General features: G+C 38.7%; 2 protein-coding genes and 1 long non-coding RNA gene across 9 annotated transcripts; 2 read left to right on the top strand and 1 right to left on the bottom strand.

The window, feature by feature from the left end:
- The first annotated feature begins 2,492 nt into the window (after positions 1-2,492).
- LOC103710233 (NADP-dependent malic enzyme-like) lies at positions 2,493-10,810 on the top strand. Of its 5 annotated transcripts, XM_008795886.4 has the most exons (21): positions 2,495-2,612; positions 2,855-3,072; positions 4,076-4,196; positions 4,289-4,363; positions 4,505-4,656; positions 4,738-4,843; positions 4,936-5,001; positions 5,162-5,257; positions 5,431-5,502; positions 5,614-5,697; positions 5,827-5,925; positions 7,902-7,949; positions 8,075-8,128; positions 8,207-8,305; positions 8,806-8,895; positions 8,996-9,073; positions 9,190-9,264; positions 9,360-9,450; positions 10,107-10,235; positions 10,316-10,420; positions 10,540-10,810. In XM_008795886.4, the coding sequence occupies exons 1-20, from the start codon at positions 2,583-2,585 to the stop codon at positions 10,402-10,404; spliced, it is 1,872 nt and encodes a 623-aa protein (XP_008794108.1). In that variant the 5' UTR covers positions 2,495-2,582; the 3' UTR covers positions 10,405-10,420; positions 10,540-10,810. The 5 variants fall into 5 exon arrangements, 4 of the variants coding, with proteins under 4 accessions (XP_008794108.1, XP_008794107.1, XP_008794109.1 ...); XR_604591.4 differs by having other exon boundaries at positions 2,493-2,612; positions 8,991-9,073; positions 10,316-10,629; XM_008795885.4 differs by having other exon boundaries at positions 10,316-10,629.
- A 2,001-nt stretch (positions 10,811-12,811) lies between these two features.
- LOC113462162 lies at positions 12,812-13,670 on the top strand. 3 transcript variants are annotated; one of them, XR_005513456.1, is made up of 3 exons: positions 12,829-13,152; positions 13,271-13,386; positions 13,538-13,670. It is a non-coding gene; the product is annotated as an uncharacterized LOC113462162 (long non-coding RNA). The 3 variants fall into 3 exon arrangements; XR_005513455.1 differs by having other exon boundaries at positions 12,812-13,152; positions 13,271-13,670; XR_003384365.2 differs by having other exon boundaries at positions 12,817-13,152; positions 13,287-13,670.
- A 6,640-nt stretch (positions 13,671-20,310) lies between these two features.
- On the bottom strand, positions 20,311-22,826 carry LOC103710235 (transcription repressor MYB5-like). The gene is made up of 2 exons (XM_008795890.3): positions 21,180-22,826; positions 20,311-20,968 (listed from the first exon to the last, which is right to left on the bottom strand). The coding sequence occupies exons 1-2, from the start codon at positions 21,536-21,538 to the stop codon at positions 20,311-20,313; spliced, it is 1,017 nt and encodes a 338-aa protein (XP_008794112.1). The 5' UTR covers positions 21,539-22,826.
- Positions 22,827-25,050: the final 2,224 nt, after the last annotated feature.

The following is a 25,050-nucleotide window of genomic DNA, read 5'->3' as shown; positions in this document are numbered from 1 at the left end:
GTCGGAACTCGGAGAGGGAGAGGTGGGGGGGGGGAGCGGGAGAGAGGGAGGGAGGTCGGGTCGGGCCTGTCGGGTCGGGCCTATCCGGTCGGGCCTGTCGGGTCGGGCCTGAGACCAGATTTATAAGGTCGGGTCGGGCCTGGACAAAAATTTAAGCCCGACAGTCGGGCCGGGCCGGGTCTGGGCATAGCCATCGGGCCTAATTTCTGCTGTGGAGCCCGGCCCGAGCCCGGCCCGACCCGGGTTTTGATCACCTCGACCTGGCTCTTAATAAATTGAATTTACAGCCACTGTGGGGAGATTATTGGATAAATATAGCATGGTAATTTTAGGATTGCCCGAAGATTAATCCAGATAAATGATGTTGAAATATTTCTACTAACTGTAATAATACAGGATCTCATTCAAAAAAAAATAATCAGAATATATTTTTTAAGTTTCTAAAGATCCAACTTCATTCAAATTTAATGGGAGGAAAGAGATCCACTATTAAATTGAAGTGCTTGCGTTGCTGGTAAGGAAAGAAAACCTACTTTATCACAATTTCAAAGTACCATTGCTATCACCGATCGCCGCGTGCACGCGTTCTCCAAAATCCAGACCATACACGTGGAACAACTATGACTAGATGAAGAGGCCGAAAAGCGACCCGGAGCTGGCTGTTTTATCCGACGGCTTGTGATCAGATTTAATGTCCAACATACGCCGCAGGAAATAATAACACGAAAAAGAGTTGCATAAGGAGCCAGCGTGGCTGATCAGTGAAACGGTCCGGGGGACCATGATTGAATAGATCCGTGGGCGGTCCATGGCCGGGGGTGTACGCCACCATGATTGGATGGATCCCTGGGCAATATGTGGTCGTGGGTAGCCCCCTACTCCAGAATATCTAGGATATTTGACAGTGTGCAGAGAAGTATATTACTGTCAGGTTGAGCCATATCTACCGTGAAACGAATGGTGTACATATTGGATAGCATTTTTTTTATTGTAGATCATTTTGGTAAGATGTGGATGGATGGAACAGTCTTGCCTTCGAATTTTTTTGAATAAATTACAAATATTTTTTTAAAATTAGGGATAAATTACGTATACATCTAATAGTATGAAAAATTTATGCTTATCATTATGAGATTTATTTTGATCTAATACGTTAACCTATCATCTAACAGGATGTTAGTCAAACTATTAACTTTTAATAAGATCTAAATGCCACGTCAGAATTTTTTTTTAAAATGACCAAAATAAATTTATAATTTTTTTTTTAAGATTTACGCTTATTACACGTATACCCAATATTTTGTAAAACTTACTGTTACACTTAGTTAGATAGACAACATTAGTAAAACTATTTATCTATTGTAAAAATTCAAAATCACCTCTATAAGAAAATAAGGCTCTCCTTTCATTTTTTTTTACTCCTCAATCTTTTCGAAGTCTTCGGTCTTTAAGAGTTTTTTTCTCTTTAAGATTGAGTAGCTAAGATTTCTTTCTCGCTTCACCACCTCGTGTTCCTTCCTATCGGATAAATAATGATAAGCTTTCTTCCCAACCGATATCTGATGAAGAACATCTTTAATTCTCGATCAGCATTTGGTTATAAGCATCCTTCTTGATTAGGTTTTATTCTTGCTTTTCCGCCTACCATATCATATAAATCGGAGATGTCGGTGTATCATTTGTTGATTCTGAGTTCTATTTGTTCAATACTATAGATATGGTTTCTTAACATTATCATTATGGATAAGAATTCTTGTATCTACATATAGAATTATGATAGCTCTGGCAGTTTATCATCAAAAGAATCCAAATCAATACATGCGTGAGAACTCTTCTTTTTGGAGGGGGCATCAGTTGCGATTCCATGGACTTGCCTGGACCATAAACAAGCTAGCTCGAGCGACAAAACTTTTGATACTAATTTTCTGTAGCAAAAAATTTTAGAGGCATCTATTTGCTTAATAGATTTAAGTTGCTTTTTTCTTAGCATATATCTCTTTTATGATGATTCATTAAAATCAAGCTCTAAACTTATGGCGCCTCATAGTTGTTTTTCTCCTTGGGTGGATATTATATCACTTAAAGCTAGCTTAGTCTTTTTTAAAATTTTTTATGATATGGCATTTAGATTTCATTTAAGTAAAAATTTGGCTAACATTCTTTCTAATTTATAGGTTAAATATTATATAATAATAATAAGTGTAGATTTTTCAAATTATTAGGTACAAGTATAATTTATTTTTAATTTAAATTTTTTTTATAATTTATTGAGAGATAATTTTAATTTTTTATATAAAAAATATTTTTGTTATTAATTTGCTGCGACAATAAGTTTTGTAAATTATTGAAGGTAGGTGTAATAAACTTAAATTATAAAACAAAATTTATAATTTATTTTTTAAAAAACTTCAACTTGTGCAGAAAAAAAAAAAAGAAAAAAGGGCGTGGATCTCCCTCCTCCCTTCTTCTCCCCCTGCTTGTTAAAAAAAAAAAAACACTCCCAAAAGACTCTCTCCTCCTCTATTCTCTCTCCACCCTTTTCTCTCTCGTTACGTTCTAAATTCCTAGCGTCCTCCTCGGCGATGCTCTCGCTGAACAGAGGCAGCTCTCTGGTAATAATAACGCAAGTAAATTGATACAAGCTATTAGTGAATCAATACAGTAATTATTACATAAATCAAAATCTCAGAGGATCTAACTCCGCCTACAAAATTAGCATAGGATTGTATAAATTTGTAAGTCTGGCGGGGTGGGTTTGTGGCGAGATTTGTTTGTGCTATCTCTTCGTTCGTTCTTTCCTCTCTTTGGAGAGCAGAAGTGCCGAAAGAACAACACCAGGTTGTTTGGTTCGCAGTTGAGAGGAGCGGCGGCGAGGACAGTGGTGGTGCGGTGTGGTAGCGGGAGGAGAGGAGAAGGGAAGGGGAGAGGGGTCGCGATGGAGAGCACGCACGAGGAGGTGGAGGCGCTGATGGACCCCAAGAACACCGTCGGCGGCGGGGTCGAGGACACCTACGGCGAAGATCGGGCCACCGAGGACCAGCTTGTCACGCCCTGGACCGTCTCCGTCGCCAGGTTTTGATTCCATTATTCCCTCTCCCGTCTTCTCGATTCCGTCGGTTTTCTTGTATTCCGCTGGATGGATTCTTATCGCCTGTTCTTGTTATTTTATTTTCTTGATTATTTATGTGTTTTGATCTGTTAATTTTCTTTTGTTTTGGGTAAATTATGGTTAATTTCTTGAGTTGACTTGCTGGATTTGTTTTTAGGTTTCGATCATTTCTTGGTTCATCCTTTCCATTTCTTTCTTAAGCCTTTTTCTTTTAAAAGGTTCTTTTTTTCTCCCAATTTATGTGGGTGTACCGTCTTTTAATTTCTTTTAATCATATAATATACGTGTCCGTATGGAGTTCTAGAATGGCTTTGATTGCTCGACGAATTCAACTCGTTTTTTAAAATGTTGTTGATTCTGTCCTGTTTTATTTGTTGTATCTGTTTTATTTTATATATGAGAGTGGAATTGACTCTTGATCTGCTTTCTTTTCTATTTTTTTAAGTTTAGCTTTCCATTTTTTCGTGTTTCCCTTTGTTTGGGGGGTTTCTCATTCATAACGTTCGAAACTGTCGAGTTGTTGGCTGTTATGGAAGACGTGAAAGCAATTCTAATTTTCTTTAATCTCCCCGTTCTACTCCCCCCCCTCGCCCTTTTTTTTTGAAAAAAAGATAACTCCTTTACTTTCTTGTTCGTTCAACTCCTTCCCTTCTGTTATGTTTTTTATTTTATCTCTTTACAGTTCGGTAAATTCTTTTATAATTGTTCTGTAAATTGTTGTAAGATTCCTACCGAAAGATTGATTCTTGGTTGAAATTTCTTCCAGCAATGCCTTGATTTACAGGAGATTCCCGCGCCCCCACCCCCCCCCCCCCCCCCCCCCTCTTTCATTACCATATGCCTCAACGATGATCACTGCACAATTTTGATAGAATTTTCAAAATTAGTGGCGGATTCTTTTCTTATACTTCGCATTTTCTTCCTGTCTGATTGATTCGTTTTTTTTTTTTTGCTCTTGTTTCTTAGTGGTTATTGGTTGCTGAGGGATCCACGCCACAACAAAGGGCTCGCTTTCACTGAAAAGGAGAGAGATGCCCACTATTTGCGAGGCCTCTTGCCTCCAGTGGTTGCGTCTCAAGAGCTTCAGGTTTTGTCTCATCCTCTGCTTGATGGTTGTTCTGCATCATTTTTGTGCTGAGTTATGTTTGGTTATCTATTTTGCTTGTGTGTCTTCCCCAGGAAAAGAAGCTGATGCACAATCTTCGTCAGTATAAATTACCCCTGCAACGTTACATGGCAATGATGGATCTTCAGGTAATTGGTTCTGCTACCTTCTTTCAATGACCTTTCCTTCAATGTGAGGATTTATTTTATTTGATCTGTTTAATGAGCAAATAATTATGGAGGCAGCAATTATTATGTTATTGTTTGCACCTTGATTCATTTGTTCTTCAGGAGAGAAATGAAAGGCTTTTCTACAAGCTTCTGATCGACAATGTTGAGGAGTTGCTTCCTGTTGTATACACACCGACAGTTGGTGAAGCTTGCCAGAAGTATGGGAGCATTTTCAGGCATCCACAGGGTCTATATATCAGCTTGAAAGAAAAGTATGTTTGGTAGATTGTAGCATCGTACGAAAAAAAAATTATCTTTGGTCGTTCGGAATGAGGAGTTACAGGATCTTGCAGGGGAAAAATTCTGGAGGTGCTGAGGAACTGGCCTGAGAGGAGCATTCAGGTTATTGTGGTCACTGATGGCGAGCGCATTTTGGGGCTTGGTGATCTTGGTTGTCAGGTGAAATGTTTACTATGCCTTGTGATTATGATGCATCTGTTTGTTGATTCTTTACTGATTTAATTATGAATTACTCGTCGAAATTTTTGTAGGGCATGGGAATCCCTGTAGGCAAGCTTTCTTTATATACTGCCCTTGGAGGACTACGTCCGTCTGCTGTAAACATTTCACTGCGCATGCCAGTTTCCATACACAAATTCCACCTTCTTATTTTAACTGCTGTTATCTCTTTGAGGATGATATAAGTTGCAGATTGTGGTTTATATGCTGTCACTTTCATAAGAGTTGGATGTGCAATGATTTACATTCAATTTACAGTGCTTACCAATCACAATTGATGTGGGGACGAACAATGAGCAATTGCTGAATGACGAATTCTACATTGGCCTAAGGCAAAGGCGAGCTACTGGACAAGTAATCTCTCTCTCTCTCTCTCTCTCTCTCTCTCTGAGAATATCCTTGCTCACACACATACACACACACACATATACATATACATATATATATATATATATATATATATATATATATATATATATATATACACTGTTTATAATGCTGAACTGTGGGATGTATTTGCTGATTAGGAATATGCCGACCTTCTACATGAATTCATGCGTGCAGTTAAGCAGAACTATGGGGAGAAAATCCTCATTCAGGTAAGAGAGTAGAGATGATATTGAATTCCCGCTGCTGTTAGATATGAGCGAGGCCTATTTGTTATATTGTACACTTAATTTTGGAATTTATTTTTACTTTTCTTTTGACAGTTTGAAGACTTTGCAAATCATAATGCATTTGACTTGCTTGCTAAGTACAGCAAGACTCATCTTGTCTTTAATGATGACATCCAGGTAACGGGATAGGGGCTTTACACCATTATTAGATGGTTTGCTGTTTTCCTTTGTGGGATCCATTATTCATTAGCATCAGGTTGGAGCAGATTGCTATTTCTCTGAAAAAACACTTTATGACCGCCGCAGGGAACAGCATCAGTAGTCCTTGCCGGAGTTGTTGCAGCATTGAAGTTGGTTGGTGGAACCTTAGCAGAGCATACTTATTTGTTCCTTGGTGCTGGAGAGGTAAATTGCCCATTCTTTGTTTTAGTGGCTTGTATATCTCCTTTTGATTCACTACTAGTACCAAATGCTGACTTTTAGCAGATAACCAATAAAGTTTGTGCAATTTTGTTTAAATCTCTTCTAAGGGCAGACACCTATTTGGTTAAAGCCAAAAATGTGTGATTTTGAGTACGATGTTAGCAAGAGCTTTTACAGTGGCATAAAGTAGAAGGCTTGAACCATATGACTCTTTGAACCAGATTGGATGCTAATGTCTACCTAACCTTAGATACTTGATTCAGGCTAACTTTTGTATTACTTCTTTTAATTGTTTATAAGAGGAAAGTAGAAGGAAAAACAGGTGACACATCATCATGCTTGACATGATGTGGCGAACAGTATCTGCTCATAAAGTCTCAGTGGCTCTAGCTAGTTTAACAACCCCCGTATATCTATTTTGATCTCTTCTTTATGAATATTAAGTATATGTACCCTAATACTCTGTAGAGAAATTAAAATACTTTCCAGAGTTTGAAAGGTTCAACAGAGATTTCGGAGGCGGATAGGTTTCTTTTTTTTTTGTCTGAGAAAAAGGCTGATTAGATCCTCAGCCTTGCAGCTGCATTTGCCTTCTTCCTGGTGACTATCTACCAACGATCCTTCTAAACTATATATGACAGGAGATACAATGCTAGACATTATGTCACTAATTTCCATTACTCCATTTCTTTATTCCTAGACATTCATAAATCAATAACCATGTGGATTAATTAATACTTTAACCAATAAATTTAATAAGTAAATGCTGATAAGTTAATGCTGATATGCTATTCTTGATAATTTTTAGGCGTCAGTGTATAGTTAGCACTTGTTTATTGCAAGCAACAATTTAAAGAAGCTGGTATTGACAACCAACCTCTCTCCTCTTTTCTCGCCCTCCTGTAAATGTGTTTGCTTGCATGCACATACAATCTGTCGGTCTGACTCTGCACTCATGCTTGGCAATCAATTATTATCTGCACATGGTTTTCCAAATCAACCTCATCAGTGATCCTAATAATTTCTTATCTAGAATGCTTAGTTTGTTCCAGAATGCTAAAAAACCATGAGATCCTTTTCTCCTTTACGAATTTAATCCTATGACGATAAAAAAATCAGTAAGTAGCATAGCTAGATAAAACATATGGTATGGGTGTCGTGCATCTGCATCATCATTTCATGTCAACTCCTGTGCCACTATCTGATACATGTATGTCTGCTTTAGATTGGTACTAAGGAAAGATGAAATGATTGTCTAGATATGCCTTTGGCTTCTTTATTATTTTATAACCTGGTTTGATGGCCTAATGCTCTAACATGTGCCAATGATGCTTGATGGTGATGATATATTTTAAGATATGCTTGTACGTGCCGATTGATTTTGATTATAATTTGTTCTTTCATTTTCTATCTTTATCCCATAGTTTTATTGTAACTTAAAAACATTCCTGTAACTAATAAATGCCTGCAACTTTTAAAGTTTGGACTTGTTATACACTGCTTTACTGCATGAATTATGGTGCATGTGGTGAAAGATTATGCCTCTTTTTGTAGGTTGTGTCCATTCTTCCTTTTCATGAGTTAGTGAAAGACTGTTAGCAAAGCGCAGTATAAAATCAGTATAGATGTGCACATGCGCATGCATGCCTATACTTGCATAGTCAAAAAGAGAGACTGCATTGTTTAGCTTTCAAGCATGAGCAGCACAGAAATTCAAATTTTGGTTATAATGTATCAGATCCCAATATCTGATATATAAAGATGAGAACAAATAATACTATGAATGTTTTGTATAGACCAATCATGGCAATCAAGACAGCGACCAAGACAATCTTAAATCGCTGTTATCGAGTAATAGTTTATTTTATGAATTTTCAGTTGACATCAGGAAGATTCCACTTGTTCTTCCTCCATTAGTGATCCTCTTTTCAACAGGATGTCAATTCTGTTTTTTGCAGGCTGGTACTGGTATTGCGGAGCTAATTGCTCTTGAGATGTCAAGACAGGTATTCGACTTAAAAATAATAATCTTCCAATAGATCTTTATGGATTCTTTTAATATTTTTCTTTGATTCACTTAGATTACTCATCTTCTATTGTAGATTGATTATATTTTCAATCACCATTTCAGACCAATGCTCCAATCGAGGAGTGCCGTAAGAAGATTTGGCTTGTGGATTCTAAGGTGAAGAACCAAACAAAGACGACCTTTGTCTACAATAAATAAACCTACAAGGCTACAATTGTATTTTATGTTTTGTAGGGATTGATAGTTAGCTCCCGGAAGGAGTCTCTTCAACACTTCAAGAAACCTTGGGCGCATGAGCATGAACCCATTAAGAACCTCTTAGGCGCTGTTCAGGTGTGAAGCCTTTCAAACATGAACTACACTCTTCTTTTTGCTGTTTCGTGTTGTTTATATTTAAAATTTTCAAAAAAAAAAGTCACTTTACCACTTTGTTGCAACCTATTTGGATCCCCAGTTCTGCTGCTATATGCACATTAAAGTTACTGGTTCAACCTTATCCTTTAATGGTCATAATGTTAGAATTTCCAATAGTGGGGAACAGGCCATATTTATGTGAACTTTCATCATGATAACATAATTTTTTACAGATAAACGAATTTTTAGTGTCTTCCTCTGCTTTATCCATATAAATATGTGCTAATTCCCAGATGCTAATGTATGCCATGTGGTTGGCATTAACATCAAATCTTTTGCCCATAGAGAAATTTATTTCTTTTCATCAATATTTCCAAAATACTAATGAACATCTTTTATTTTTATGATATCAGTCTTCTTGTTGCAATGTAGTGTTTTATAACTAGACGAGTTCTTGATTCATTTTTTGGTTATCTTAGGTTATCAAGCCAACCATCCTGATAGGAACATCTGGAGTGGGGAGAACTTTCACGAAAGATGTAGTTGAAGCTATGGCTTCCTTTAACGAGGTGTGCTGCAGTAGTTGTCATGCATAATGAACTTTCACGTTCATATTCTAATCATTAGATTCAAAGGATGAGACTGATCATATCTCTATACAAAGTGTAGAAACCCATTATTCTTGCTCTATCTAATCCTACATCCCAATCTGAATGCACTGCTGAGGAAGCATACACTTGGAGTAAGGTAAAAGTTGTGTTTGTTGTTCACTTTATCCATCAAGTTGCCACTGTGTCCAGCATTTGAGTGCAACATCAATCAGAAAAGAAAGGGCCTTCTCAAAACTTTTCCTATGTTGGCAGGGTCGTGCAATATTTGCTAGTGGAAGTCCCTTTGATCCTGTTGAATATGAGGGAAAAACTTTTGTGCCCGGCCAGGTTTGAACTCAGTCTCATCTTTTGAGGTGACTGGTAGGTCCTGAGTTGACACCGAAGTGAGCTTAAGAAGTCATATCTATGTTTTACATCTCCAGGCAAACAATGCATACATATTCCCAGGATTTGGCCTTGGTTTGGTGATCTCTGGAGCCATTCGTGTGCATGATGACTTGCTTCTTGCAGCCTGTAAGTAACAAAGAAATTATAGCTTCTGTATGCCCCCCTTTGAGTCTTCATAGCTCTGTCTATTAGCTTAGCTTGAAAACGTTGAACAACTAGCAATCTGAATGGAGGGTGATTTCATCAATGAGCCTGGTAATTCTATCCACTAGTTAGGAATAGTATTAGGAGACCAAGAGCCTTTTTAAATGCTGGAACATCTGACCTGTCTGATAAGATCTTCCTATGTGGGCACGAAGTAAGCTGAAGGAGAGTTGGTAGTTAAACAAAGGAGGAGAGGAGTGGCAGGGTCAGGCCATCTGGAGATCGAAGGTTCTCCCAACCCCTTGGACTCCTCTCTCACCTCTTTTCACACTAAAATTTTCATCATGGATCTGTCATCCCTGAATATTTATTCCAACCAAGCAGCTCCTGAGATATGACAGTATTCTCCATGCGCTCTTTTCTTTTAACTGAGTTCTCTTAGAGGGTTACCAAAAGATGGATGAGTTCGGCTCACTACTTCATATTTTATTCCCCTACCATATGCAAATTAATTTTCTTAGTTTCAGGAAATTGCTAATATGGCAGATGAAGGAGTAGAATTCAGCAACTTGTATCAAATTAATGTAAGAAATCAGTTGAATTTTCTGTTCTGTAACTTCTAATTTCTTTTGGAACAGCGGAAGCATTAGCCCAACAGGTAACACAGGAAAATTTTGATAAAGGACTGATCTATCCTCCCTTCACAAATATAAGAAAGATATCTGCCAAAATTGCTTCTAATGTGGCTGCTAAAGCCTATGAACTTGGTGAGTTCTTTACTCTAGCTGGTGTTGCAGGGAAATCATGTCAAGTTCTTTTTCTAATATGTAACACCTCTCATTTGTAGGTTTGGCTAGTCGTCTCCCTCGCCCGGAAAACCTGGTGAAGTATGCAGAAAGCTGCATGTACACGCCCCTCTACCGCAGTTACCGATGAATTGGCCGTCAATTTTGTAAGTCATACTTAGGTGTAATAGTATTTGATTCTACAACTGGATGTCATTGTAGCAGTTGCTGTTTCAAATGTTTTAGCCTCTTGGATCACTGGGCTATGGTTAATAATCTTTTGCAGTGCTGGTTTTGAACACATGGAAGTGCCGTCACATATATGGCAGTTTATTCTTTTTTGTCAATAAAGCCAACGTCTCACTACTTTTGAGTATAGGAAGTATTACTACGTGTGGGATGATGTAGGCCGGCTCTCCAATCCTGGCTCCCATCCAACCAGACCAACAGTGAGTGAGTACATTTCGATCTGGATTTTCTAAATTTAGGTTAAGTTGGAGTAATTTTTTATAACTAAGATCAAATTTGAGGCAGTCTATGACCAATATTTTACATAATTCCGCCGGAGTTTTATCCAATATTGGGGATTTTTCTTTTCTTTCCGCAATAACTCTAGACTAAAAATCTTGGTTAAGCGCTAACAGTTAAGGTGCACGTTGGCGACGATCCCCTCCCTGTACCTACAATTATTTCTTGCTAACTAGTGAGTACTAGTTTCCTCCTGCATCTCTAGTTTTTAATGGTTAGCCATCAAGGACAGGTTCCTGGCTGCCTCCTTAATTATTCGTAGCTAGTTAATGACGACAAGATCCTACTCGTATCCTTAATTATTAATAAGTAACTAGAGAAGACAAATTCTTTATACTAGTAAAATTGCTTAAGGTAATGCCCCAAGCAAAGCAAGAAAGAGGAGATAAAAGAGAAGAAGTAAAGTAGACAATTATATGAACCCCTGATAATTATATGATCACAAATTTTTGTCTCAATATGCCCATAATGTCAACAGATATTAAAAGTAATCACTTGCATGTATTTCAATTGTTTCTCATCTCCTTCTACTTTGAACAAGGTCTAATATATCTATCTTGGAGTGGAGTGGCAATCACGCTATGATGAATATCAACATTGCTCATTGTTTCGCCTCTCGAGGTGGCCATCAGGCCAGGTTGGGTTAAACATGAATCATGTTAGATGCAGGTCGGGTCACATAGTGATTGATCCAAATCGAATTCATTTATTAAACATATCAAAAATATAAATATGAATCCACCATTTTATTAAACAACTAGTACTCCAATCTACCTGACCTTTCTAATAAAGGGATCGAGAGTTATATGGTTTTTGAATTGCTTAAAATGTTTTAAATGGTTAAACAAATCTTAAACCGGTTGGGTCATGATTTGGCCCAACAATTAAATGGATCAGAATAGGTTAAATATATCAAGATTTTAATGGGTCAACATGTTTATGACTTGGATCCCTTTATATCAACATCGGAATCTGTTTAAACTAGGTCAGAGCATAACTTGCCACCCTAGCTATTTTTTTTTGCTGCAATGGATAATCCATACAATTCTAATATGGATACATCTAAAAAGATCATAAAACAAATCTCAGAGTACTCTAAGCACCTCTCCCTCCGCAACCCACAGAGCTCCTCCGAAGTGGCCTCAGCCACATACAAGGCTACCAAATCCGCAGCTTCATTAGCCTCTTTATAAACATGCTTGGTCTAGAAGACAACGTAACCACTTGTTATGGCCCGAATGTCCTGGAGCAAGATTGGCACCCACCCACGCCACCGATGCCCTCTTAGATCCAGCCGATCATCGTGGCTAAATTGCCTTCAAGCATGACTGCTCTGGCTTGCAATACTTGCCGGGCATGACCCAAATCGGCCCACGTCATTCACAACTTCGCTCTCAGTACTGAGGTGTTGAAGATCTGGCACTCACTAGCAATAATCATCTTGGAGTCTGAGCCTTTGATGACGAAGCCTGTACTGCCTCTCTTGCTACCGTTTAATACGTATCTATCGAGGTTGACCTTGAAGAAGCTCAGGGTGGTTGTATTTGGGACTCTATATCTGTTCTTATAGCGCCACTCTGGCTATCCTTTGACCACCCAAGTTATTCTAAAGCATGAGCCTTGTTTGTCCATGTTTGGTAATTAAATAGGTAGGGCTTGGGCTTAGGATTTTTTTTTACAATACTTACAAATCTAAATCTTGTATGAAAAATTACAAGCAAAAATTGTTTCAAGAAATTAAAAACTCTATATATATATATCTATATATATATATATATATATATATATATATATATATATATATATATATATATATATATATATATATATATAAACTCGACCCAATTCTCTATTGGGCTGGCCGAAGTCGACATTTGGCTGTACCTGACATGGACCCAACCAAGCCCATCAACACGGTAGCTACGACACGAGTTCCTCCACGAGGATCGTCGAAGAAAGGTTGGTCTACTTAACCACAAGATGAGAACCTTGGTTTAGACTGTTTGGTTTGCTGCAGCTCGGACCTCCCTTTCCACAAGTTGACGAGTGAAATAATTTCCTTAGGCTACCGGTCGGTCCGAACTCACAGCCAACCAAATTTGCAACGTTAGACGCCACACCTCTTTCCCTCGCCAATTAAATTCTTACCTCCCATTCAGTTGAACACGCACAGAAATTTCCTCTCACGTGCATGATGCCAATTTACGTGCGCATCACATGATACAAATCTATGCAATCCTCCTCTTTTCTCCTAGTTGTTTCCCTCCACGGAGAGAAGCTCACGTCCTCTCGCTTCAGTAAGGATACCCGGAGTGTTTTAGAAAAGATGATGGTCATCGTAGCGTGGAGTTCCAATTGGTGGCGTTATCAGGTGAGTTGTATTTGGCTGCAAATGTTATTAACGATACCGTGCATGTTTCTGTGAACTCTATATGTTCTTGAAATGTCATTTGCAAGCTTAGATTCGTGAGTTTTATTTTTCGCTTCAGTAATGATGTGCAACAGTTCTATCGGTGGTCTTCTTGTTCGTAAATCATGTTTGAATCTGCCATAGTTGGAATCAGTGCTATAGTTGGAATCAGCAATCACGGATCAAAACCGAAAGGTGATTTGCGGTATCCTAATAGATCAGGGGTAGCATTTTTATCTGAATCTGCCATTTTTCCCTTCTATCTCCTCTTCTCAACTATTACTTTCTAGTCCGCATTAATACAAGCGTATGGTTGAATGCTCTGAGCATGCCAAACCTTGTGCAGGACAAGAAATGGGAAGAGATTTCCGAGCCAGCTGCATTCGTGGTCAAGAATTTGTAGTTGTTCTATTACAAAATTGAACAAAATTTTGTTATGCTTAATATCTTTAGTTTAATCTGCATCTGTTTTAATTCTATTTTTTGTTCAAGAAAAAAATGGGTTGAAGCAAGGGCAATAGGAGGCGAAGGAAAAGCCACCAGCCAACAAACCAAAAATTAAACATACTACAGTAGTAGTTTTTTATTTTATTTATGATAATAAGAGATGGAAATCAATATTCCAATTAATAACAAGCCAATAACCAAAACACCTTCCTTGCCAATGTTCACAAATGTCACTATAAGAAAAATCTAAACATGTTTAAAAATTAAGTTAAACATTAAAGTTCATAAAATGATGAGAGTAATGTAAGCAGGTTTCTCTCTTTTTTTTTTCTTTAGAAAATGTAATGTGAGTCGTAAGATATCAAGTTCATTGTAAGCAGCATATATATATAGCATTTGTTCACCCTAAAGTAGGAAATTTCTAACCTGACATGCTGACAACAAGCATTTCATGAGATAATATGAAGGGGAGCAAACTGAATTAGCATATGAAAAAAAAGAATATAAGATGGCTCCCTCTTTTTTGTCCTAACTCCAATGTGAGCATAGTTTGTATACTTTGTCCAAAGGAAGATAAAACTTGGCTCTCTAAAGCGCTATACTTTTCATCTAACATAACCATAGATGCATGTTAAGCAATGATGTTTGTTGCGCATCTTGGTATGGATGGCTCGCATTCACAACCAATGAAAAATGGTATTCTTGTCTTGTTGAAATTTTCTTATTCAGAAAAGGCTAGCTGTTCATGATTTTTCACTCTAATGGCTATGTGCGCGTACACCCATCATACTTACGTAGCTGAACACCTCACTTTATTTTTATCTAAGTCAACAACCAACGTTCTTCATTTAGTTGTCGAACCTCGCTTGTCAAATAATGTGGGGCCATGAAAGTTATGTGATGTAGCACAAAACTCGCCTATAGCATTATTTGATGAAGGAAACAACTTTTGGCTAGTAAATCCATTATAAATACAGTAGCCTGCATTGCTTGTTGATCTAAAGGGCAGACAAGTTAGCAAATTATGTCAGTTTAGCTGGACAATTGACTAGTTGAACCACGTCTCATTCTCGACATCACTTTGTCCACAGAAAAACATAAAAAATGAAGCAAATTAATATGCTGCACTCTTTGATCAAAATCAACTACCTTTCAAACTTACCAGTCACCAGTTGGCCAAGTATAGATATATGATTTCCAACTAAAGTTGTTGGGTGAATAAATGATTTGGGAACCACTACTTGATGTCTCTCTCTTTAGGCTTAATCATGTATTCACGTGCTATGTGTATTGTATGAGGCACGGCCCAAGTCTTCGGTATAAATACTAAAGATCTACCCAAAGAGTATAGCTCGTACGAATCATGACATAAGTTCCAATATCTTCGCTAGGCCGAGGATCCAAATCTATTCAAATCTAATCACAAACACCACGATCAGCTTATAGTTAGTCCAAAAGATCTAAGTTGCAGTTTTTTCTAATCTACATGGGTTATGGATCTGATCCGCTCTGATATTACTTTTTAAACCTTAAGATCACACCTTAAAAAATGAACAAAGAAGGTATTATTTAAGTTTTTTGGTCTTGTATAAGTGCTTAAGATTTACCCAGTGTATAGTTGATATAGAACTAAATAGATACCTGCATAAGTCCTCATAGGTAGCCCATCCGTTGTGGCTTGAGGTTAGTTTAATTCGCAAATACTGGCCATTCATCAGGCACCACGTCGAATGGGTTATCTTGGGCCATGTAGCTCTTTCCTCCTTGCGAGTGTACAACCGCGCATCATTTAGTGCGAGATGAGTCGGATGACCATGAACTACTTCCTCACCAGCCATCGATGCCAGTTTGGTTGGGTCCCAAAAAAAAATATTTTTTAGATATTATTTTCTTTGAGGTCTGAAGTCATGGTAGGTCCATCACATCAATGATTTCTACCACGCCCCAGCGTCCGGTCAGACCAAACCAAACAGTCTCGAACTCCATCTACTAGTGTAAGATGTCCCCACAACAAAGAGTAATTGGGGCTTGGCATATTCTTAAGATTTGGATAGGTTCTTGACCTTCCCAAATGATAACTAGTCATCAACCGCCTTTCTCTTCCCTTCGATTCCCCTCCAATGGACAGTGTTCTTCCTTTTATGTAATTTATTCAGCCCAATCAACCCTTATTTGACGTAAATACACCTGAAAATGAGAGAGATCATTCCATATATGGTGTACCATAATTTGATTAAGCCTGCAGTCCCAATTCATAAAACCAGTCATTTCACACATCTCAGCACTGGCTTTATTGATCCCTTCTAAATACCATCCCGGATGATGCCAATGGACTTTTAAGTGGCAAAACGGCCTTTATGCTGTGATTTTTTAAGCAAATAATCCCCTGGGATAAGGATTTTTGGCATGACTAAGCCACCTTTCGCTAGCCTCGGCCAGAAGACTTTAGATGAATTCTGGTTGGGAGCAAGACAGGGTTAGAAGCAGACAGGCAAAGGTCTCCTCTTTCTGTCCGCTCTTCCCACTTGATCCACTGATCGCCTTTCTGAATTGACTGACTTACTGACTTCGGAGCTGCCCTTTTAATTGAGTTATTCTTTGACTATATTTACATCTAACACAAAAAGCATTTATAGTCTAGCTTAGAAATCCAAATTCATCTATTTTCTACTAATTGCCTTATTCACAAACTACTCCCGCAATATGACGCCCAAAATTACTTGAAAATGCTAGAACACCCCATCAAGATACCTCCCATTGGTCTTCTAAATTGAAATGGGTTTCAATTGTTGACTCTTTCTTTTTCCTTTTTAATTTTTTATAAGAGAATCATGAAGAGGATTCCACCACCAAGGCTTGAACTTCTGACCTCTTCCAAGAGGAGAGGGATTCCAACTATCTAAGCTTAAGACTGGTTAATTGCGTCAACTATTTTGAGTTGCCATGTATCTTTTGAATATATATACCTAGACATCTTAGTGTGATGATTGACTAATCAGTTAGGCTAAAATATATGTTTCTCTAGAGGGTGAGTTGGAAGGAAATTTGCATGTTGCTTTAGCTAATTTGTTCAAAGAAAATTTAAGCAAGGTGATGTGCCTAGGTTAGTCTAAATATCATCAAGAAACTATCAATCTTCTAAAAATGGTATAGTTTATTGTTATTAGTTCTCTATGTAACCAATTATTTCATCAGAATCTTTTGTCACTAGGGGTGGCAATTTACTCTGCCTCAACGAATATCTAATGGGAAAGGTTTTACCTAACTTGCAATGGATCCGAGGTGAGTATGGGTAATAGTAAAACCTGCCTCGGATCCAACTTAGATATTTAGAACTCTTCATAAATCCTACTTCTAAGGTAAAAATATTGATTTGCATGAAAAAAAAAACTCAATTTTTATAGCTTTATTTGAGCCGATTCATCTAACCTGCCGTATCTAACTCTATCCATTTTCCTTGCTTCGAGACTTTGTCCATCCTGCCCCATCTCAAGGCAAGTATGGGACGACTATGAGTAATGGTATGGGTAATGGCCTACTTGACCCATGCCCAACACCGTCCCTATTTGTCACAACTAAGTTCATTATTTTTTTGCTACAATGGTTACTCACACTAGTCATGTGTGAGTGCACCCTATAAAATTAGAAAAGAGTACATAGTGAAGAGGATCAGGAGTCGATTTCTGATCCACCCAAAAGAACTCTTCCGCATGATGTGCCGTGTAGGAGGCGACCCAGTCCACTACATTGTTTGCCTCCCAATAGACACAAGAAACTCGAAAAGAGTCACTCTCTTGCGAACCTTTGGATATCTCGAAGGAGTGGGTGCTGATCATCACAGACATGCTGCCTTAAAATTCACTCAAGCACCGTAGTTGAGTCTCCCTCTAGATGGATGCTATCTGCACCGAGTATCCCTCTCGCATAGAGGACCCTTTTCCAAGCCGTCCTCAACTCGGCTCCACATACTGTCTCATCAAAGATGCGACGCCCTCCGGCGGTGATATGTCTGGCGTCACAGTCCCTAATTGCAAAATCGATCCCTCTTTCACCTCTAGACCGAAATACGCTGCCATTGAAGTTTACTTTGAGAGTACCAGGGGTAGGAGGATCCCAGGATACAAAGATCACCTTGGCCGCCAAAATGGTTGAATGGAAGTCCTATATTTTTCTCGCTGTTCCGGGTCAAGCCTCCACAGTAGTGCTAATAAACTCTGCAGCATGAAGCAAAGCCCTTTCTGCAATCGTCCTTGGGTGCGCCCTTCTACCTTCAAAAATTTAGGTATTTCTATCTAACCATATGTGGTAGGCTACATATGCACTCCTGATGGCCTACCCCTCCCAGAGGGAACTAATTTCATTATTTTAGGTGAATGATATTTAAAACAATATAGGAAATATCCCTAGCTTATGAGCCAATAGATGTATTATTCTTGTAGTTGTCCCTTTTTTTTTGAAAAGAAAATATAGAAATTGATTTCTTAAACCGAGAAAAACAAATTAAGGACCGTGTAAATTAACAAGATGATAATAGAGTCTCATAATCTTCATAGTTTGCACACTATAAAGGATATAACTCATGGTTCTCTCCTAAGATTATTGAATTGAGAAGAGATTGATTTAGAAGCAATCAATTTTAAAGTTATTATCTCCATAACGGATGTCAATAGGTCATTTCATTCCTGACAGTGTCATAATTGCTTAGTCTAGTGCCTTTTTTAATTGATAAATTCAAGACCACATTATATAATTTAAACATACAAGGGCACATCATGTTATTCATTCAAGTATCTTTTAGCTCTTACCACTTGCGAACCAAGAAGACAACGCTGAATTTATACTTCTTAAAATCTTTGATGCTGTCTTCTGTGAATGCTTATTCTAATGGTAAGGTAATTAATGTTCAAATATGATAATGTGGTAGGCAATTTACTTTAAAAGAAGATAATGTAGTAGTGCAATAACTACATGTACACCAGTTGTAAATCCGTAGATCCAAATTCTAAGAGTTATCACATGCAAATACCAGAAGAAGTAATAATTATATTTACTTGTGGATATAAAGGTATTAGTTTATTAGGTAAGATAAGAACCTTGCTCCTGGTAATTGGCAGTTCATATCTTGCAGCTCACATAGTGATCAATTACCTCACGTATATTTCTGTAGCAACTGAGCCTTGCATGGTGTTATTGCAGCTTAGGGATCGACTTTGCCAAAAATCATAGAGCTTTATAGGATTTACAAAGTCACGGTCAGTATAGATTCAAGGTAAGCGGAGTTTAGTTTCTTATCAAGTTATCCTTGTATTGAATGACTGTCACACGAATGGCAAGTTACTCTAGGTGCATATGCTTCCGAATGGTACTCAGATAATTGGCAGAAACATGAATTAGCATACTCTGCTACTTTTGTCTACTGCCTTTGTTTCTCTTTTGATTGAGAACTCTCTATTTCCTTCTCTTTTCTTGTAAGATCTAAAAAGAACCAATAGTGGATTCAAGGAGTCCATCATCTAGAAGAAATAATGCAACGTAATGGTACTTGTTCGTCAAATATATATTTTTTGTTCTATCTCAAGATGTTTCTGCATACAACTATTAATTCTTAGGATCCTTCTAACAATTTTATCTAGTTCGTTTGTTTTTCTATCCTCTCTCTATGGTCATATATCTGATCATGAATTTTATCCTTTTAGATCGTCTATAGTCTTCATAATATGCCCCAGATTCACCTTCTCAGACCATCCGCTCCGGTATCATAACAAGCACATAGAGTAATCTTATAAAATATAGTTGGCCGATAAATAAACATGCTGGTCCTTTTGCAAATATTACCGCAACCATCATATGAATCAGACTCCTTGAAGATCAAGCTATATGACAGCTCTGACAAGGAATCAAAGAGCTTTAGCGTATAGAATTTAAATGATTGTTTGCTTCAGTGAAGCACTTTATTTCCAATAGATACATGCACATTAAACCATGAAGCTAAGTTTGCTCTTATAGGATTACTCGCAAGTTCTATATTTCAAACTAGGTCTCTTCAGCACAAATAACTGTAACTTCATTTCTATGGTCTGATTCTCGTCACCATACTATATGAGATTATTGAAGTACACTATAAAAATTCATTTGAGTTGAGACTCATGACTGCAAGAAAAGTATCCATGTTTTCATATAGCATTGGTTCGTGGAGAAGGGGCAAAACCTTGGCATTCTCTTTTTTCTGTGTACTTTCTTTAGTGGGTAAACTGAAAATAGAACAAGCAACTACTTACACAACGTACAACATAATAACATGACAAAGTTTCCTTGTATTTCTCTTCATCATCATTAATATATATGTGTGTGTGTGTGTGTGTATTAAAAAGGCAACAAATGAGCATGCAGCAAGGAGAATTAGTAGCTTCTGGTCTGCTGCGAGTGAATGGCAATGGAACAATATCGAGCAGAACTCTTTGGACATTGAATGACAGCTACGAAAAATATTGAATGAAGATTCTATTAAACCATTACAAAGGCCACCGAACAAATTTATTCATACAGACAGAACCCTGCTTCCTTACAAAATTATCATACACGACGTTCACAAAATACATGTCAACAAGGATATATAGAATTGCACACATATGTTAAAGTATTATCACATGACAGAAGGGCAGACACTCAGAACTACTTGCCTGCATGGTCTACAACTTGCCCATGAATCTCCTCATCCAGACGAGCTGGAGACGCGAAGGTAGATTCCCATAATGTTCCAAGGCCAAAACCTGGTCCTAAAGATATACTAGGATCGTTTGATTGAATCTGCCCGTTGTTGTTGTTGTCATTACAATTAACATTCTGGTGCTGGTTCTGCAGGAAAATGTCATCATTGATGAGAGAGTCGAGGAAGGAGGAGAGGACATCATCTTCTCCAGTGTCACCTCCTCCTTGGCTTCCCTGCAAATCCATGGAAGCAGACGCCTCGGTGTTCTGCCATCCATCATCTTGTTCCAGACTCACGCTGCCGAAGAAGCCATCACGATCGTCATGAGGGCCGACGCCTCCATGACCACCACTTATTTGTTGGTGAACAGAAGGTATGGGGGAGCCTGCAGGGTTTGCATTAGGGTTAGGGTTAGGGTTGCGGCATGGTATTCTTGCTGGCGGCTGGATTTTGGGACCCTCCGGGAGGAGGGCATCAGGATTCGTGGAGAAGGAGATCAAGGGCTTGTGGGTGCGGGGATCGATGCCTTGGCTGATTAGCTTCTTGCTGAGGTGGGTGTTCCAGTAGTTCTTGATCTCGTTATCGGTTCGCCCGGGGATCCTCCCAGCTATCAGTGACCACCTGCTCTCATTCCGAGAAACCAAGAACAAAATTTTAGACAGAGAAAACATCCATAGAACAACATGAAATACGGAGATCTATTCATAGAAGACTATAATTGTATAAAACCCTAGAAAAAGCTCCACCAGGATTTAGCTGAAAAATATAGAAGACAAAGGGAAGGTCTCTCAGGCCCTAAGAAAGAGATGAGGGGTTAGGAGAGGGTTTGGACCGGTTGCCGAGAAGGCGGTGGAGTCGGAGGATGAGGTCCTCCTCGTCAGGGGCGATGGGGCCGCGCTTGATGGAGGGGCGGAGGTAGTTCATCCACCGGAGGCGGCAACTCTTCCCGCAGCGGAGGAGCCCCGCGCGGTGCGGCAGCGTCCGCCACTGCCCCTCCCCTTCTTTCCTGACGAACTTCGCCAGCACCTCGTCCTCCTCCGGCGTCCACGGCCCCCTCTTCACCCCCACCTTGCTGCAGCACGGCGTCGGCGCTCCTTTTTGCCGCTGCTTCATCACCGACCTCGAACCCGCCGCCGGCGACGACAAAGCCGACGAAGATCCTGGGCCTGACCTTGACGACGGGTTCCTCATCTCTCTCTCTCTCTCTGCGACTTCTCTCCCCTCTCTCCTATTCTTGCTCTTTCGCCGTTGGCTTTTGCTGCTTCAGTCTCAGCGGATCCTTTTAGAACTTACAAACCGACCACAGTGGGATCCGCGCAGACAAGTCAAGGAGACAGCACGATCCGAACGCTTCGACCGCATAAAACTTTCTACGCGGGAACCCAAGATCGCCGTCCACGTTCTGGGTGACTTGATCTCGTCCAGCCGCGTGAGTTGCCGTGTGTTAGGATAAGATTATGTGGAGGTGGGAGATGGAAGTGGACGGTGGATTGGGGCCCGCGTAAGCATTTTCTGCGGTCCCTTGGATAAAACTTATCTGACAAATGGTTTGAGGCTGGGTTATCTTGAACTGGGTGCACGTAGAAAATACCAACAAAATAAGCGACAAATGAATATTTAAATGACCGTATTCGTACTCGACGGAGATTTGCATCAATTTTGTTTTCTTATGAACAAATAATCACTGCTATCATGAAGGTTTACAATCAAATGCATTTTAAGCAGCGGCGCAAAAAAAAAAAAAAAAAATCCATGAAAACACTTTTTCAAAGAAGAAATTATACATAAAAAAGGTTAAAAAAATACTGATATGATTGTAGAGAAGGTAAAAATATATTTTAAAACTAATTTTTAATTTAAATGATTAAAATGTTTATTGTAGATATTTATTGTTTTATTTTGAATATTTGTATATATTGCTTGTTACTAAATTAGAGTCGTACTTGAGAAACTGATATTCTTTTTGAGGATACGTATATTAGAAGAGCAAATACTGAAACAAATAACTTTAGAAAAATAATGTAATATTTGCATGAAAACTAAACCAAGATTTAGATATTATGCAAGAGTGGAGATAATATAAGTTCTAGCCTCTTATGGATATTTATATTTCCCATGATGAAATTAAGCATCGTAGTTTCTTTTTTCTTTTTTTCATGTGTTTGAGAGAGAGAAGGTGGAGTGAGATCAATCTTTTCTCGCATATATGCACAAGAAAAACCCCAATAAATCTTCATCGTCTGCACTCCTTCCTAAATTTTTTTTGAGGATAAAGAGGACCAATGCGCAGTAAGCCACATTAGTCACCTAAAATTTTGTTAATGAAGAGAAAAATTTTAGATACATCCGTAGGAGACACATGTCCTCCCTTATATTTTTTACTTTCTTTTGATTTGGCAGAATGTACTTATGTTAGAGCTATAAGAATTGCTGTTTTCAAATATATATATATATATATATATATATATGTGTGTGTGTGTGTGTGTGTGTGTGTGTATGTATATATGTGTATATATGTGTGTATATATGTATGTATGTGTGTATATATGTATGTATGTATATATGTGTGTATGTATGTATGTATGTATGTATATGTATGCATGTATGTATATGTATGTATGTATGTATGTATGTGTGTGTGTGTGTAATAACCCAAAAATTTTTTTTTTATATAAAAGGGATAGAATAGTCCTTTAAAATTGATATAAGGGGTAAAATGGGAAGGAATCAAAAGATAATGGCATAGTTGTAGATGCGTTGAAGTGGTAAGGGTAAAATTGGAAAGGAATCAAAAGTTAATGGCATAACAGTAGATATGTTGAAGTGTTAGGGGCAAAATGGGAAATTAATAATATTAAAAAAATGGTGAATAGTATTTTGATGTGACTTAATTGGGAGGGTTGTGCTGTCGGTGGAATGAAACCGAGAGAGAGGGAGTCTCAGGCGTGAAACAGAGAGGAAAGAAAGAAAGAAAAAGAGAAGAAGAAGAAGAAGAAAGAAGAAGAGGAAGGGGATTCGAGAGGGAAAGGGATCCCGGTTGCACTTCCAGCTGAAGGGAAAAGTGTAGATTTCCTTCTCCTCTACGCAAGGACCTCGATTTCCAAAAAAGAAAAAGGTAAATATCCATTTCTATCTAGTCTTTTGATGACATTAGGCTATACAAAGGGTGGATGTAGTCTAGAGAGGTCAGATAAGGATTGTAGAGGTGGTTAAAAGAGGAAGAATCGGATTTCGACAAATTTTTCCGGCATTACGAAAAAACTGTGTCGAAGTCCCAACTTCGGTGAATTATTTAGGGGGTCAAACGGCCTCCGATAATGATGCATGTTACCTCTTTAGAATCCCCTATGAGTGTAGAATGTTAGGTAAAAATTTCATCAAATTTGGAGTCCCGAAAGTGGATCAAAACCGGGATGAAGTAACCCACTGTCAGTCCGGGTTACTGTTCATCCGGGTGGAAAATAAGGGATTTCATGCTATAATAGGGTATTAAGCCTAGATTAGGCTAAGGGAGACCTTGTACTCGTGCAAGGGAGTCCCTAATACACATAAATGATGAGTTAATTAATAGAAAAAGAAAAAGAGAAAGAAAAGAAAAAATTTAGGGAACGGGGGAGTTGAATCAATTAAAGTTCCCTATATTATAATTGGCACGTAGATTATGGCCCTTGATACAAGACTAAATGTATTGTAAATGCATGTCATAGTTGGGCAAGAAGCTAGGGAACAAGAGGAAGAAGTTCCCCACTGCCTGCTGTAGATTTTTGGAGGCGTATCAGGGCTGTGCCAGATTGACAGGTGAGTGGGAGTCATGTACTTTGCACCATGAGCATCCTTAATTCATTTTCATGAATGTCGCCAAGTGTGAATTGATTCCACTTGAGCATATTGATTGATATTGTAGTAGATTCCTCTATAATCTTGATTCTCTATGCTTGATTATTCTGTACATGCATTTGAGGGAACATTGAGAGGAATTACGAGAGGTTGATGAGTAATCAAATTGATTCCGAATTGTGAAATGATTTCTTTTGTAAATTGATTTCATTTCCTCTATTTCAAAGATTTGTAGAGCCTTTTTAGTGGTATATTGAGTTGTATTGCACTTCCTTGACCCTCACTTCTAACCCTGATGTTAGTTTATGATTGGGTCATGATCAAGTGAGTGGTAGTCTTGATTATACTCCTTTTTAGTAGAGTATTGAGAGGGTGCATTATGGCATTTATGCATGGCTTGGCAGTATCTGCAGGACACCTATAGTCGATGGGGGTTGAACATCGGCCTTTGTGCACATAGTAGCCTTCTGGGTGGGCGGAGCCCAGTCCCTTCCTAGGGGGGGACACGGCCCTAGGCGTAGGATCGGCCGGTCCTACGACTTATATTCTGCTTGCCGCCGGGCATAGTAAGACCCCGCGAGGTGCAGTATGGCTTTCCGCGGATGTAGAATTCCCGCGAGGTGCCGTTTAGTATGTAGATGTGAGATGGATTTCTGTTCTGGATACTGGCCAGCATTTACATGATTAGTGTGGTGTCTTATCCTGCATATACATGTGACAGTAGGGAGTTGTTGCTGGTTCGCCTGGGGCGTAAAACCCACCTCCTGACAGCTGTCTAGCATTTACATTATCGATATGGTGTCTTATCCTGCATATGCATGGGACAGTAGGGAGTCGTTGCTGGTTCGCCTGGGGCGTAAAACCCA

This window comes from Phoenix dactylifera, chromosome 9 (genome assembly GCF_009389715.1).
Source record: "Phoenix dactylifera cultivar Barhee BC4 chromosome 9, palm_55x_up_171113_PBpolish2nd_filt_p, whole genome shotgun sequence".
In the NCBI taxonomy this organism is placed as follows: Eukaryota; Viridiplantae; Streptophyta; class Magnoliopsida; order Arecales; family Arecaceae; genus Phoenix; species Phoenix dactylifera.
Note: the sequence above shows the minus strand (reverse complement) of the source record. Positions and strands in the feature narration are given on the sequence as shown.

Excerpts from the sequence above, each read along its gene's own strand:
- LOC103710233 (XM_008795886.4), top strand. The coding sequence starts at position 2,583 with ATGCTCTCGCTGAACAGAGGCAGCTCTCTG. Across the intron at positions 4,657-4,737 it reads TATATCAGCTTGAAAGAAAA|GGGAAAAATTCTGGAGGTGC; the intron begins GTATGTTTGGTA and ends AGGATCTTGCAG. Across the intron at positions 8,306-8,805 it reads ACCTCTTAGGCGCTGTTCAG|GTTATCAAGCCAACCATCCT; the intron begins GTGTGAAGCCTT and ends TGGTTATCTTAG.
- LOC103710235 (XM_008795890.3), bottom strand. The coding sequence starts at position 21,538 with ATGAGGAACCCGTCGTCAAGGTCAGGCCCAGGATCTTCGTCGGCTTTG. Across the intron at positions 20,969-21,179 it reads CACCGCCTTCTCGGCAACCG|GTGGTCACTGATAGCTGGGA; the intron begins GTCCAAACCCTC and ends GAATGAGAGCAG.